The 15875-nt window shown below is 33.7% G+C and overlaps 3 protein-coding genes across 3 annotated transcripts; all 3 read right to left on the minus strand.

Moving 5' to 3' along the window:
* Positions 1–5281: 5281 nt before the first annotated feature.
* LOC123886906 (septin and tuftelin-interacting protein 1 homolog 1-like) lies at positions 5282–6283 on the minus strand. The gene has a single exon (XM_045936178.1). The coding sequence runs from the start codon at positions 6281–6283 to the stop codon at positions 5282–5284; it is 1002 nt and encodes a 333-aa protein (XP_045792134.1).
* A 2128-nt stretch (positions 6284–8411) lies between these two features.
* On the minus strand, positions 8412–9524 carry LOC123886907 (putative disease resistance protein RGA1). Its single transcript, XM_045936179.1, has one exon. The coding sequence runs from the start codon at positions 9522–9524 to the stop codon at positions 8412–8414; it is 1113 nt and encodes a 370-aa protein (XP_045792135.1).
* Positions 9525–10232: 708 nt separating this feature from the next.
* LOC123883219 (putative disease resistance protein RGA1) lies at positions 10233–14150 on the minus strand. Its single transcript, XM_045931959.1, has 3 exons — positions 13855–14150; positions 10838–13716; positions 10233–10588 (listed from the first exon to the last, which is right to left on the minus strand). Exons 1-2 carry the CDS (start codon positions 13899–13901, stop codon positions 10848–10850), a joined length of 2916 nt encoding a protein of 971 aa, XP_045787915.1. The 5' UTR covers positions 13902–14150; the 3' UTR covers positions 10233–10588; positions 10838–10847.
* Between the last annotated feature and the right edge of the window lie 1725 nt (positions 14151–15875).

Consider the following 15875-nt stretch of genomic DNA (forward strand, 5'->3'; position numbering starts at 1 on the left):
CTATTTCAAATCAAATTAGTAGTATTAAATAGTAAGGGTGTACGCAGGTTGGGTTGGGCCGGATTTGGCCTAATCCGTTACCAAATCCGTTCAATATTTATTTGGTTGGGTTCATCATCAAACTCGCACTTCCAGTAGGAATTTTTTTTTTCTACCCCTACATTTAACCTTCCACCCCAACAAAAAATATGATATTCCAATTTTAGCCTTTGTTTATATTGTTTTTTCACCATTCATTTCATTTTTTGCGGAAATCTATTCACCCTCCAACATTGTGTTCCGGTACACATTTTTTATTAACTGGAACACTTTGAAAAATTATGCTGGTATATTAAATTTTCCAAAAGTTCAATCTGTAACATCATATAGCCGCTATAACCATTCTTTTGTTTCCGCACTCCCAATCTCTTTCCTTTCCCTTTCCCTCGATCGAAATTCCTCTTTCTCTTTTGTTTCATCGAAACACGAATCTCGCTTTTTTATTTTCCTTTTCCTGTAAAATCTGTGCAATCGATCCAATTATTCGTGCGAATCGAACAAGAAGGCTCTGATTATCGATGATGATGAATCTTTCGGAGGAAACGGCAGCTCCGACGGTAGTGGAAGAAACCAATATCCCAATCTGTGTACAAATCATCAAATCAACGCCAAGAAGCCAAAGACAAAAACCCAGGTTGTGATTCAACAAAACCAACCCAAGTCGTCATGCTAGCTTCATGTTCACCAAGAGTAAAAAATTCAAGGTTCAAAGATCTAGCCAAATGGAGCGCCGTTTCGATCAAAAGATTAACACACTAGACCAAATTAACAAATCAGAAAAAACCAGAAGATTATACAACTGTTCCGGATGGGATACAAATCAATAAACCAGATGAAGGCACCCATAGTTTAAATCAAAAGATTATATAATTTAACAAACCAGAACAAATTATGCACTATTCGGGATGGGATTGAATTCTTATAAATTATCAATTGTTTTGGATATAATTTCTGGAATATAGAATTAACATACCGGTACACTTTTTAAAAGTGTACCGGTAACATTAACATACCGGAAAACTTAAAAAGTGTACCGGTACACTTTTTAAAAAGTGTACCGGTAAAGTTAACTTACCGGTAACGATAAATACTTACTGGAACAGTTTTTTGGGAGGATGAAAATTCTACCGGAACAGTATAATACGACAAAAAAAAAATTTAAAATATATTAATTTTTAATAAGGGTATATTGGGTATTTTAAAAAATATGTTGGGGTAGAATGAAGATTGTTGGGGTAGAAAAAAAAATTTCTCTTCCAGTATCAAATCCGAACCAACCAACCCGGTTATTAACAGGTTGGTTTGGGTTGGGTTTGAGGGTTGTTCATAAAATTAAAAATAATTTTTTTATAGCAATTATGACACATTTCTATAAAAACCTATAATACAATTTATACACATTTCTAACATTTAAATTGAATAAAATGCACTCATTTAACTTCAAATAAAAATTCATCCATAATCATAACACTTAATAATATAAATAAGAGCAGCAAATTCTCATAAAACACATTTTTTTCATGACTGGGTTGGGTTCATGGGTAGACGGGTTCAGAAAACTCAAATCCAATACCCGAACCGAATACTTGTGGGCATGGTGATTGGATCGGGTTCTACCCGCAAATGAACGAGTTCGGGTAAATAATGGATTGGGTTGGATTGGGTTCGCGGTTTGACCCGCATGCATGAACACCCCTATTAAATAGGGTTATGTTTGAAAAAAATAAAAAATGTGTTTAGGAACTTCAAAATGTGCTTATATTTATGGACAAATTTTATATTTGAAAAAATGATTATAACTAGGGACGGAGAGAATATATTATTAGGAAAAAAAAAAACTAACATACTCCCTCCGTCCCAAATTATAAGGGAAAATAAAAAAATCACACTTATTAAGAAAAAGTAAAACATGAGAATTTGAAGTATGTTTTTGTGGGTTTTTCTTGGAATAAGTTGCATAGGAAGATGTAAAAACAATTTTTATTGGTTGTTGTTTATTGAGAAAATGAGAGAGAGAAGAAATTAAATGCAATTTGCATTTAATTTTATGAAAATAAGGAAAAAACATTCTTGAAAATGATTTTTTCTCTTATAATTTGGGACAAAAAAAATGGGTTTTTTTCCCTTATAATTTGGGACGGAGGGAGTATATCTTTAGGACACTTGATAATATATCATAAATAAATAAAAAATTGTATTGAAAATTGTGCATTCCTTTTATTTATTAATAGTCAAAGATAACTTCTTTAAAAAAAGTCAAAATTTACTTTATTCTAAATTAAACCATGGATAAGGAAAATTATTAATACCCATATTTCGTTTGAAAATGTCAACAACTTTTAATTTAATGCAGTAAAAAAAATTGATATACTTCCTCCGGTCCTTAATATAAGAGACATTTGACTTTTTAGATTTATTAACAGTCTAATGTATCTAGTCTATATCATTGACTAAATACATTATATGTGCAATGAATCTAAAATACAAAAAATCTCTTATATTAAGGACTGGAGGGAGTAGTGATTTTCTTGTAGTGAATAATATAAATAGCTTCTTGTAATGTAGATCTTTATTCATCTTTCAAACATGGCAGCAAGCATCAAGTGTGTGTATTTTCTCATTGCAATTCTATGCATCGTTTCTGTTTTGACTCCAGGTAACAAATTTATTTATTCTATACCTATATACATACATACATATTTATTTATTTATTTATTGTTCTAACAATATTATATTGATTGATTGTAGGAGAAGCATATTATTATACATACTGCGCTGAAAAAGGGCCATGTCCAAATAACGATAAAGTTTGTAGTTATATTTGTATAAATAAATACGAGTTTCCTAGGGGTGGCTTTTGTAGTAAAAGTAAGGGTTTGTGTTGTTGTAGGGGAGGATATTGATTCTACTTTCTCAAAGTGTTGGCACATATATATGATTATCATATGTTTAAATAAATTTTTAGTGCATGTTTGGTTTTATATTTGCACTCTACAAATATTAGTTTTGAACGCGACCACTTTTCAATATGTTTGATTCTCTTTTCTTAAACTGATTTAGTCTTTCAAAATTAATTTTAAGAGAAACTTCTGAATTTGACCTGAAACAATTCTATGACAAATTAATTGGATTTATCTTTGTCCCTTTCAATAACCTAGCAATTTTCAGTTTTGAGTTTTTATTTGTTTGTTGCTGCGTTTTGCAGTCTTCGTTGATGAGGTTAGAGAAGAAAGGTGGGTTTGGATTATAAAGGGATCGAGATTTGATGCTATACTGTTTTCATACAGTTCCATGCGGTTATCGATCTCGACCGTCGAGATTGGATCAGACGATTTATATTTATTCAATGTTGATTTGAGTATTTGTCGAATTGATCAGACAGTCCTGAGGAAAAACTTTTTATTTTTAATTATTTACTTAATAAAAATTAGAGTATTTGTTTTCCTAAAAAAAAATGTGCGGGGCTGCTCGCAACTAGGTTTGTGTATCTGTCAATTTCGGCAAGTTTTGAGCCAAAAATCACGAAATTGATAAAAATTACAACTGTTTAATTTAGACCCAATTCTGATCATCTACATCTTCAGTTTGTTCAGATGTCTAGTTGTACGGGTGACGGATAGAACGAGTCGGTTGTTACGGGTTAAATTGTAATTTTGTTACTACATCTAAAACTCCTTTAATAACTTTGTTGTTGTCACCATCTGTTGGTTAAAGAAACATGCTCTAAGCAAAAGGGCGAAATTCTCAATTTGCAATCTAAGAGAGAATTGCGAAACAATTTCATTATTGAAACAAAGTTTGTTTCTAGTACACTAGATTAACCAAATCGCCGCCATGAAGAGAAAAGTAGAGGGACTATCCAAACCACTCCGCAACCATGACTACTTATGAAATTGTTATTTACTTTATTTTTTTTGAAAAATATACTTATGAAAATACTACTTCCTTCCTCTTGTATATTGTTTGCGTACGGATTAAGAAAATTGCTTGTCAACCAAGCAAACTTAGCAAAGTGTAATTAATCTAACAAGTGAATCAACGATATGCTACACAACAACACATGTTTAATTGAAACTAATTGTTGTGAATTCGAACCGAAAAACCACACCAATAATACTTAGTGTGCGGGACAAATGGATTGAAGCAACCAAATCAAATGGATGAGCAATAAAACAACAAAAGCTAAACTACCAAAAGCAATAAAAAAACACGAATAATTGTTTACCCAGTTCGGTCCAATAATGACCTATTCTGAGGGAGAGAGAGCTCTCCGTTCCACTATGAATGATTCAACTTGATTACAAAGATTCAACCACAAAGAGTTGCAAGAATTTAGAGTTTTCCTAAATTCTTCCCTTTTCCCGAATCTCTTCCCGTGACCAAGAGATTCAAACAATAATGATTACAAGATGGAATAGATAAGTTCTCAATCCCTAGAGTGTACCCAAAAGAACCCCTTTTGAATTTGAACCCTAGCTTGATTGATGTTGAAAAGACCTAAAAATTCCACTTCTCTCTCTTCCTGGCGGCTGCAAAATGCAGCAGAACTAATAAGTAGCAGCAGAGCTGCGCCTGGGCGCAGGTCAGCCACGCCTGGGCGTGAGCAACAGCAAAAAACTGCAACAACAATGTTGCATTGCGCCAGGTGCAAGGGGTGCTGCGCCTAGCGCAGGCCAGTCCCAAAAAACCTGTTTTTCTTGCTTTTTTCATCCAATTCAAAGGCAATTCTCAACACTAATTAACGTGACCCATGAGAAATTCAATCTTTATCTCCATGGATATATTATGTCACACATTTTATTTGTATCTATGTCATCTGATGAGAAAGTCATACATATACTACTTATATTGAGATAATATTGATTTCTTTTTCTTAAATTCCTTCATTTTTAAACTATCAAAATATCTTTCCAAACGTAACATGGGATAATTTAAGAGAGGCATAGGCATATAGTTTACATGAAGGACAGCTAATAAAATATGGTAAATACATCCACATAGATTTATAATTTATTCAATGGTGATTGACTGATTTTGTAAAGAATGTACATATCTCAATGCATCTTCATTACTATAAGCTCATATATGGAGTGTACTATCTGAATATAATTTCACAATGTTTTGGATATTGAGACAAAACATACGAAAACTACAATATCCGTAGCCAACAAATCAAGAGAAAATAACTCATACAAAAACTCTAAAGAAATAGAGATGTTACTTCACATAAGTAACACAGAATTCAGCGTCTTTTACTAAGAGATCGATTATGTAACTCTAGCAATCGCCCAAGAGTTTCTAAAGACCATCTGTCCTCATTTTGGGTATAGACCTTTTGATTTAGAGAATCAATTATTATGCTGACATTGCCAAACCCATATATTTGATGGCCATTATGCATTCTACCAGGTTTAAGTTTGAACAGTAAACCATGATCCCGAGCATAGGCTTCAATGATTTCTTTCACGCTCATTTCATTCGCACCATCTGCACTGACATAGGCTGCTGCTTTCTGATGAGTCTCACATTTCCTCTGCTCACTTACCCTGATATAATAGCTTATCTTCTCCTTCAAACCAGGTTGCACAACTTCCATGCCTTCAGCAGCCTGGTTCATCATAACAAGACCGCAATTGAGCTTGTATCGAATAAGTTCATTTGCCAAAAGTTCTTTTGGAATAAGTTCTTTCCAGCCCAAAAACCATTTCAAAACTTCATTAAAGTTAGGATTTGAGCACAACCAACAATACAAAACTGTAAGCCACTTGGTAAAGAAGATATCCATCGTGTCAACCATCAGATGATCTGGGATAACTGAAGCCCAGTTCATTACCCAATAAAACTGATCAAGTTTCTGACTTGCTGGGTTCACTTGAAAGTCATCAGATACAAATACAGCCTTTAGCTTTGGTACAATAAAACGGTGCATAAGTTGTTGCCAACTATCAGAATCAAATACAGGCTTCCAAGGGGACAATATGGCATATGCAGAACCATCACTTGGATGCCACGCATCAAGAACAGTACTCAATTTGAAACGAATCGTCTGGTAGATACCCTCCAATTTGTGCCCTAGCATAGGTAGCCATGGATGCACCCATGTGTGGATAGGAATGGTCTCTTGATGTGGTTCCCAAGTACCAACTGCACTTGATAGTTTTGGCATGATTATGGTGTCTAATATAGTAGCAAGAACTGAAGAAGGAAGTAATTTTTCACTTGGCCAAAACAATATCCATAACATAAGTCATATCTTTTTTTAGTAATAAATTATTATTTTTTTTTTACTAAAAAAAAGATGTGTTTTATATTATCTTGAGTTTGTTAATAAAATATTTTTGTTGCTATTAAAAAAAAACAAAGGTATTGTTAGTATTATGAAAAGTCCACGTCAAAATTCATATATTTACTTTATATATAATATAGATTTTATGATTTTCAATTTTATTTTTTTTGAGATAATGATGATTTTCCATATCAAAACTAATTAATTGATTTCGAATATCTTAGTCAATGTACATGGGCAATGTAAATTAATTTTACAGTTAATGTCTAATAAAATTCATACATTTGATCATATGTGAGTAAATATATAGTTGGCACGAACTTTATCTAAATTAGTTATTTAAAATTATTTTAAGGTAGGTAAGTGTGCTTTGATTTAAAACTATGTTCTTCAAAACTTGAAGATTATTTATATTTTAAGGTAGTTATTTAAAACTATGTTCTTCAGAGCTTGAAAATTATTTCTTCTCAAACATATACAATTAGAGGGTGTAAAAGTTTAACTTAAATATTTGTACACTAGATTAAAATCATTTCCATTCTGAAAATGTAAGTTTTCTTGATACTTCATCTTACCCGGTTAATGTTCTCAGCAAGGTTTTAAATTGCGGTTGCGGTCGTGGATGCGGTTGCGGTTGCAGGTATTGTGATTGCGGCTAATGCGGACACTGCGATGCAATTGCGGCCGTTGCGACGTGAAATAATTTTTTATCCGCACAAACACAGAAAAAATACTATAATTATTGTAATTCCTTATATATCTTTTACTTATAATTCTATATAAATTTTAATTCATTTTTAAGTCATCGAGACATAAGAAGACAGAAACTTTAAAATGAAAGGACATAAAGGAAAAAATAAAGGTGAGATTCTCTGAATTTTTACGAAAAGGAATATTGGATTGAACCGTTGCGGCCGTTGCAGTCAAAACTCCGTTGTGTTGCGGTGAAATGCTGTTGCGTTGCGGTTGCGTTGCGGCATCACGTGTGATTTGAGTTCACACCGCAATTGCGGTCCGATGCGGTTGCAGTGCCTACCGCATCCGCAATATTGCGGCCGCATCAGGTGATGCGGTCCGCAATTTAAAACCTTGGTCAGAATCCCTTTAAATTATGTGGACAAAAATGTTGATTTTACTGAAACTTTCATTGTTTTTGTGAATGTTTTGAAACAATCTGAAATTGCTTCTAATCTGCATGTTGAACCAAATGTTGAAACATCTGTGAAACCTATGTTGTTTCAACCAGAAACAGAAACAGTTGAGTGTCGTCAACCAATCAAATGAGATGGAAATCATTTTTGTCCATGACATCAGTAGTAAATGAAATACCTAAAACTATGTTCGTAAACAGTCAAATACACTTCCCTGATATAGGCAATGATAAAATAGAGGCCAATCATTATCATTTTAAACTAGCCACAATACTCTGCGCCGTGCTGGTGCTCCTCGCCTCCCGCTGATCACCTGGCACCGGCCACGGATCTCCAACCCGCAACTCACACACAATTCAATTCATCAATACCAATGTTTTCAAATTGCGGCTACAGCATAGCAAAATTTAAACAAATCAATATTATTCCGCAAGTCCAATGTTGTCAATCGTTGATTGCAGAAAATAGCAGTTTGTTCAAATTCCACCACACAACAATATCATAGCGCCTATTTGGCAGCATTTTATAAGAAATAGTGAATCATGGAACAACTGCAATTTGTTCAAATAAACCAAACCATTGTTTTCCGTAATTTTCCACCCACAACTCTGATCAACACTAACAAGCTTTTAATCACATACTAAAGTCATTAAACCAAGCAAATTACTGAACCAAGCAAATTACTGAATTAAGCGTGAATTCACACTCAGACACCGGAAGCAAAAACCTCGAAATACACTCCGACGAAAGTCCGTCCCTTGCACCGGAAACAACACCAACTGCCATCGTCCCCCAAAATGATGGAAACCATCTCAACCAAATGAAAATAGCACGCCATGCATATTTCTTTAGCAACACTACAAGAGAAGATGTGATTGTGTGTTTCTAGTGCATTGAAGCAAGTTACCTCTCATTTCATGTGGGTACCTTTAAGATTATGTTTGGGAAATGTGGGTGGGTACCTTTAAGATTATGTTTGGGATGTGAGCAATTTTGGACCATGTTGCACTTGTTATTGTCTCACATTCTTCCATTAAGAGGGGACAATTAACTATTTCTAGGGTCTGTAATTTGGCAAGACGAGACATTCCTCCGGGCAGGTAAGCTATAATTTCACAGTAATAAATGGTGATGTGCTGAAGTGAGGAGAGGTTCAAAATCCAATCTGGCAATGTCTTTAGTTCTGAACACTTCCAAAATTCAATTTTTTGGAGGGAAGGAAGATAGTTGAAGTCTTCCAAAAACCAAGTTCCAATATCCTGAATTTTTTTATCAGAAAAATTGACAACTTCAAGAAGCTCCAGAGAAGTTAGATTTTGCACCCAATTTTCTGGGAATTTTTTCATATCCAGATCAACGTTCTCTAGCTGCAAGTATTTTAGCTTGGAAAGAGGAGGGAATTCAATCAAACATTTTGAGTTTATTGTTGCTTCCAATGTCTCCATATTGGAACTACGGAATTGTAGTCTCTTGTCAAGGTTTGGAAAAGTAGGCACACGGGTCAACATTGGACATTCGTCAATTGTTAAAAAAGAAAGTTGTGGAGGAAATGGAGGCAAGGAGAGATTGTGTGACTGTGAACAGTTATGGTCATCTTCATTGACAACATCGTTCATCCTCCACCATCCCTTCAACTTATTGTTTTCGCATAAAAAGAGTCTTTCTAAAGATGGGAAGAATGTTTCAAACAAAAATGGTTCTTCATAATATATGTACTCCAGTTCAGGAAGGTGACTTAAACGTACAGACCTAAGGAACCGAAGACGTTCCATTGGTGGGAGATACTTCAAACCTTCACAATTATGGAGAGTGATGTCAACAATATTGGAAAGTGGAGAAAGCCAATTTGAAAAATGTTCACCCTTGTATCGCTCTCCCATGTCCAATTTTCTAAATCCAGATGTCGTTTTTTTCTCTTCAAGGACTTTTGCATCAGTAATCTCAAGATGCTTCAAATTGATTAACTTTGAGACATGTTTGGTAGAAATTTCAAATTCTTCACATGTATTCAATATTAGCCTTTGCAAGCTTAGTGATAATAGAAGCATGACCTTGACCAAGGATCAATATCAGAACCTGATGATGCTGCTCCAGAAGACAGGTTCAGAAAACATGACTAAGAGAGGTAATTCCTATGTTGCCAACTACATCTGTTTTTGCTTACATTAAACAAAATGAAATTATTCATATTCCTATAGTAGTGAATTTTCCTAATGGTAATGTAATAGCTGCATGCATAAGTGGAGCTGTGGAGAAATAAAGATATCTAATGTATTTGCCTCAGTTTGAAGTCACTCTAAACTAAGTATCAAAATTGTGTAATGAACAAAATTGCAATTTGATATTTGAGACTAATAGATGTGTGATACAGGCAAAGAAGGATTTGAAGAGGATTGGTTTGGCTAAGGAGTTTGTTGCTAAGGGTCCAGATAAGAATGTAGTGCCACCAAAAATATTTGTGACATCTTAGGCTTAGACACCTTTCTCATGATAGAATGGAATGCATGTGGTGATGCTGTGACGGTGATACCACCAAAGCCACCATTGACGAGCACAGCCACACATGCAATGTCGTCACTGCTTCCGTTAACTTCTCCGCCACAGATGTACCCTATGGGCCTCCCCATCTGACTTTAGTTAGGTATATAAATCAGACAAAAATCATTTTAGCTAGTCACTATATGAGTTTGTATCAAGGTTGAAATTGCAAGAAATAGCTTTTTAAGGAAAGATAACAAATCCAAAACTCATGTCGATTCACCAGGAACAATTTTCCAAATCCACTGTCTTTGAAAATTTGGATCCAAAATACGAATTTATTATACATTACCGATCCGATTCCAACTATCCACCAATTAGAACACAACACAAGTAGATCATTCATGGAAAAGTTGTAGAATAGATCAATCAATCAGCCTCTTATGTTCAAGCACAATAACATTACAATTAAAGACAAGGAAAATATTCATCAATGATAATTAAGAAAAACATCAACAGCCTTTTCACGCATCTTCTCCATGCTTCCATTTCTTATATTGAGCAAGCTAGCTAGCTCAATATAATTCTTCTGGAATATGGTCAAAAGAAAAGCTTTTCCCCCTTCCAGTTTCACCTGTAATTAAGCATTCAAATAATCAGTTTTTTCATGCTAAAATAACAATTTAAAAACATTTACCTTAAACTTGAAACTACAAATAAGTAAGTGAAGAAAATAAATTGCAAGTATAAATTAGAGCCAAAAAAATAATTAAAAACTGTTTCAAAAGGTTTAAATAATGGAATCTATTTACTTTCAAAAATCGACAAAACTAAACAATAGAGACCAAAAATACTAGTAGTTGTTTTAAGAAGAAATGTGTACCTTTCTAATCTCAATCACTTTTTATGATTATGTTTGGGATTTGAGCAATTTTAGGCCAAGTTGCACTTGTTTCTGTCCGGCATGCTTCACCTAAGAGTGGACATACAATGATTTCTAAGGTGCGTAAGTTGGTAAGACGATGCATTCCTTTGGGCAGCAATACCAGATCTGTGCAATTGTCTATCTTGATGTGCTGAAGTGATAAGATGTTGCATATCCAATCTGGCAATGCCTTTAGATCCATACAAAATTGAAAGGTGATTTTTTGGAGAGAAGAAAAACGGATGAGGTCATCTTTAAACCATATTTCAATTACTTGAAAATATTGACTTGAAAGATCGTCAAACTCAAGATTCTCAAGAGAAGTACAATTTTTCAACCAATCTTGTGGGACGTTTTTCATATCCATAATGGTTTCATTAATGCGCAAGGATTTGAGCATGGAAAGAGGAGTGCAACCAATTGAGTATTGTGAAGCTGCACTACATAGTGTTGCTTGCAATATCTCTACACTGCAGTAATTCAATGACAAGCTCTTAATGTTTGGAAAAGTAGGCATGCAAGTCAGCATCCGACACTCTCTAACTGCCAATTTAGATAGACAAGGAAACTGAGGCAACAAGAGATGATGTGAAGAGTTAATATCATTTAAATCATCTCCCATCCTTCTCCATCCCCTCAGCTTATCACATTTATAAATGTGTAGGCTCTCCAAAGATGGGAAGAATGATTCATGAAGAATAGGCTCTTCGTAATATATGTACTCCAAATAATTAATGCAGCGTAACTTAAGTGACTTAAGGAAAGGAAGACGTTCCACCGGTGGGAGGTATCGGAAAGCTTTGCAATAACTAAGAGATATTTCAACAATATTTGTGAGTGGAGAAATCCATTTGGAAAAAGTCACACCTTTGTGATGATGTATACTCAATTTACCAAATCTAACTGGTTGCTCATCTTTGAAGGTCTGAGTATTAATCTCAAGATGTCTCAAATTGATTAATTTTGAGATAACTTTTGTAGAAAGTACAACTTCAGCACCAATTCCCAATGAAACTTTTATTGTTTGTAAACAAAATAGATTGCCTATAGATTTGGAACCACTTTCTAGTCCCCCACACTCTAACAAGTGAAGATATCTTAAATGCTTCAATTTTCCAATGTAACCAAAAAGCTTGCTCAAATATAAATACTTTAGTTTCAAGACACGTAAGTATTTAAATGTTGAAATAATTGTCAATTCATCTTCATGGCATATCTTTTGGCCACCATAGGAAGTAAACATAATCAAAGTTCGCAGCCTACTAGCATCCAATGATTCCAACAAACAAACTGCATCTGATTCCACTGATACATGCACTGGTCTTCCTATAATTTTTTTTGCTTTATTGTCCAAGTAACAACAATCATTTCCAGCAACTTGTGTTGCAAGATCGTGCATTAAATCGTGCATTTTAAAACAGTTTATATCACCATCTTCATTCAATTTTGCATCTTGGAAGAATGATTTCATCAAGAAAATATTAACAAATTGGTTACCAACATCTTCCATGCATTGCCCTTCGACTGAACATTCAAGATAACCATGTGCCATCCACATTTGAATCAACTCACCCTTCTTAAATTCCCAATCCTTAGGATATAAAGAGCAATAAGAAAAACACTGTTTTTGTTGAGGTGACAAGTTTCGGTAACTCAATTTTAGGACCGGCATGATGCTATCTTTTTCCTCGCACAATTTCCAAAAGTCACCTCGCAAGACATGACCCCATTCATTTTCTTCTCTTTTATTCTTTAATATGCCTCCCAATGATCTAATTGCTAATGGAACGCCTCTGCACTTTTCTGCTATCTTCTTGCCGGTTGATTCGAGAGTTTGATTCACTCCGGTGGTATCATCCCTAAATGCAATATTCTTTAATAAACTCCAAGAGTCTTCTAGAATCAACCCATTCAAAGCATAGGGGACACATACACCCATGGTTTGAGCCACAGTTCTACTACGAGTAGTCACTATAACCTTACTTCCTTGAGCACCACACATCAAGCAAGTCCACAATTTATCCCACTTTTCAAAACTATCGTTCCAAATATCATCTAGGACTAACAAGTATCTCTTACCGGATAAATTTCCACCAAGCATATTTTGCAAGGTGTCCAATGATAATGTATCATCAATTTTTTTCTTGGTTAGTGACTCCAACATGTTCTTCACAATAGTTTTGACATCAAAGTTATCAGAGACACATACCCACATACTCTTATCAAACAAATTTTGAACTTGGTCGTCACTATATACCAACTGAGCAAGAGTTGTCTTTCCCAAACCACCCATCCCAACAATAGCCACCAAAGAAACATTCTGATCTCCATGGGATTGTCTCAACAAGTTTACAATCTTCTCTTTGTCATCATCTCTTCCAATGATATTTGATTCTAACACATAAGAACTGGTTTCCCTCCATTCATTGTTAGGTTTCTCAACAACCACAACATTGGAGTTTAGATTCAACACAGACATATCTTTCACCACATCATCAAACATTTTTTGTATTTTCTCAATCTCATTAGCCATGTTATGGCGGAAAGCAAATTTGTTTGGAGAGAATGGATTAAGTACCTTTTTTACTTTGTTTTGATGAGGTTCATCCCTTTTTTGTATCATATCTTGAATAACAAATTCATCTAGCAAGTCATCTGCAGGAATAAGCACATCTTTAAGCCTTCTTACCCAGTTTTGGATGGCATGACTTTGCTCTTGTTTCTCCTCAGCATCAAGCAACACAGCTCTAATAGATTCAACCGTGTTCTTAAGTCTTTCGAACTCATCCATAACACCATTAATCCGTGCAAATTCACGTAAAGCAGCAGAAGCCAAACTATATTGTAAAGAAAATATTCAGCAAACCATGTATGTAACTATTTTCATTTTTACTTGGAATTAATTGTAATAAACAATCATGTATGATAATTTTAACTGAATAAATTAATAGATAAAAGATTGAAAATGAAGTCACCTTTTAATGATGCTTTCAGCAACACCGTATAAAATTCGTTCAGCCATCCTTCAAGTTCAAAAACAGAACACAAGGCAAACAAGCAGATCGGAAAGATTGAAAAATTTGTAGAGTTTGAAAGTGGTAATAGTGAAGTAGAAAAAGTTGCTTACATAATATGGACCAAGTCAACGGACAAAAATGTAATTATCCACTATGTGTGTAAACGTTGCAATTCAAGGACACACAGATATTATCCTCTTTTTATTTTATTGTGTCCATTAATTATTCAACGACCAAGGCACCAAACCAATTGTACAAACACAATTAAAAAATAAAATTAAATTTGTGCGGTTTAATTTGGATCGGTTTTTGGATATTCGATCCATTCCGATCCAATTTTATACGGTTTAATTTGGATCGGTTTTTGGATATCCAAATTACAAATTAAATTTTATTTAATTAAATATTAATATTATACATACATGGTAAAATAATATATTTGACGTAAAACATAACACATAATATATTAAAAAATAATATTTGAAACTTATGAAATAGTAAAAAAAAAATAGATGAAATTGAACTAATAAGTATTATTGAGAAAATTAAAAACTAACGATTAATATGTTAATGCAATATATCATACTAATAAAAAAGTTAAATAATTATTAAAAATCATGTATGCGGTTTGGTTCGGTTTGGATCGGTTTTGAAAAATCAATCAAAAATCCGATCCCATCCAGCGATTTTCACAAAAGAACATCCAAACACATAAAAAAATATTCGATTTTTTACAGTTTTCGGTTTTTTTATCGGTTTGCAGTTATTTTTTGGATTGATTTATATTTGAGCACCCCTATTATTAAGTAAAAATAAGTAAAGAGGGAGGGTGTAGAAATTAAAAAGTAACCTTGAGTATATAAAATAAATATAGTAACCTTGAGTTTATAAAAAAAAATAAATATAGAAACAAAAATTCATTTTGTCAAAAACAAAAACAAGAAGGTAGAAGAGGAAAGAAGAGAAATGAAGGTCTAAGAAGCATAGAACAAAATCAAGAAAAAGAACAAAGATTTCAACTTGAGCTAAGGTATGGATTTCAAGATTTAGAGGTGGAATCATTGAGAGAGGAGAAAACCCTTTTCTCCATCCCTTTCTCTCATTTTTCTCATAAGAGTTTGGGTGGAAATTAATGGGAATGTGTTTCATATGATCCTTTAGGTGTTTATTCATGATTAGAGATGAAATTTATATGAAAAAAAAAAAAAAGTTCTTGATGTCGTTTGGGAGTTTCACCAAATTGGTGAAAATATTGAAGTGTTAATGAATAAATGATACTTAGATGTTGTTCTTTTGATGCTTTAAGATGTTATGAGTAGTCTTAATTACACCATAAACATAGGAATCACGATTATGAATTTTCAGGGATTTTTGGGATGAATTTCGGAAGGAAAAAAAAGGGTTTTTGGGATAAAAAGTGCAGAAAATATATTATGTAGGATGAATAGTGCGCGCAGCGACGCACCTGGCCGTCGCAAAGCTTTTGCTGACTTTTGGTGGACTGTTGACCTTGACTTTTGTTGACTTATTCACCCGGAATCTATTTTTCTCATTTTTTCGCCTAAATTTCGATTCCGGAGTCCGTTTTCTGAAATTATTCTTAGTTAATGGAGTTTTCTTATATTTGGCACTACTTTAACTTTAAATTAAATTTTCGCGTTTTAATTAATTTGAATTTGGTAAACTCACGATGATGTATGATCTTAGTGTCTTGTGACTAAATTATGGATGATAATAATTGATGATTTATTATGATGAGATATATTCTAAAGACGATGATTTAAAATATTTGGATTATGTTATCCGTATTATATGTTGATGTTGAAATAAAGCCATATGATGGATATATGCACATTCATGCATTCATAAGTTGTGTCTATTGATAAGTATTCTAGAGACAATGATCTAGTTTACTGTTGTTTTAGAGACGATGATCTAAAACATTCGGATTATGTGATACCACATGCATATAGATATGT

The sequence above is a fragment of the Trifolium pratense genome, linkage group LG5, assembly GCF_020283565.1.
Source record: "Trifolium pratense cultivar HEN17-A07 linkage group LG5, ARS_RC_1.1, whole genome shotgun sequence".
Taxonomy (NCBI): Eukaryota; Viridiplantae; Streptophyta; class Magnoliopsida; order Fabales; family Fabaceae; genus Trifolium; species Trifolium pratense.

What these genes read in the sequence shown, in the direction of transcription:
- LOC123886906 (XM_045936178.1), bottom strand. Translation starts at nt 6,283, where the DNA reads ATGTTATGGATATTGTTTTGGCCAAGTGAAAAATTACTTCCTTCTTCA.
- LOC123886907 (XM_045936179.1), bottom strand. Translation starts at nt 9,524, where the DNA reads ATGCTTCTATTATCACTAAGCTTGCAAAGGCTAATATTGAATACATGT.
- LOC123883219 (XM_045931959.1), bottom strand. Translation starts at nt 13,901, where the DNA reads ATGGCTGAACGAATTTTATACGGTGTTGCTGAAAGCATCATTAAAAG. An exon ending in GCTGAAAGCATCATTAAAAG is followed by an intron (nt 13,717 to 13,854) that starts GTGACTTCATTT and finishes TTTACAATATAG; the next exon opens with TTTGGCTTCTGCTGCTTTAC.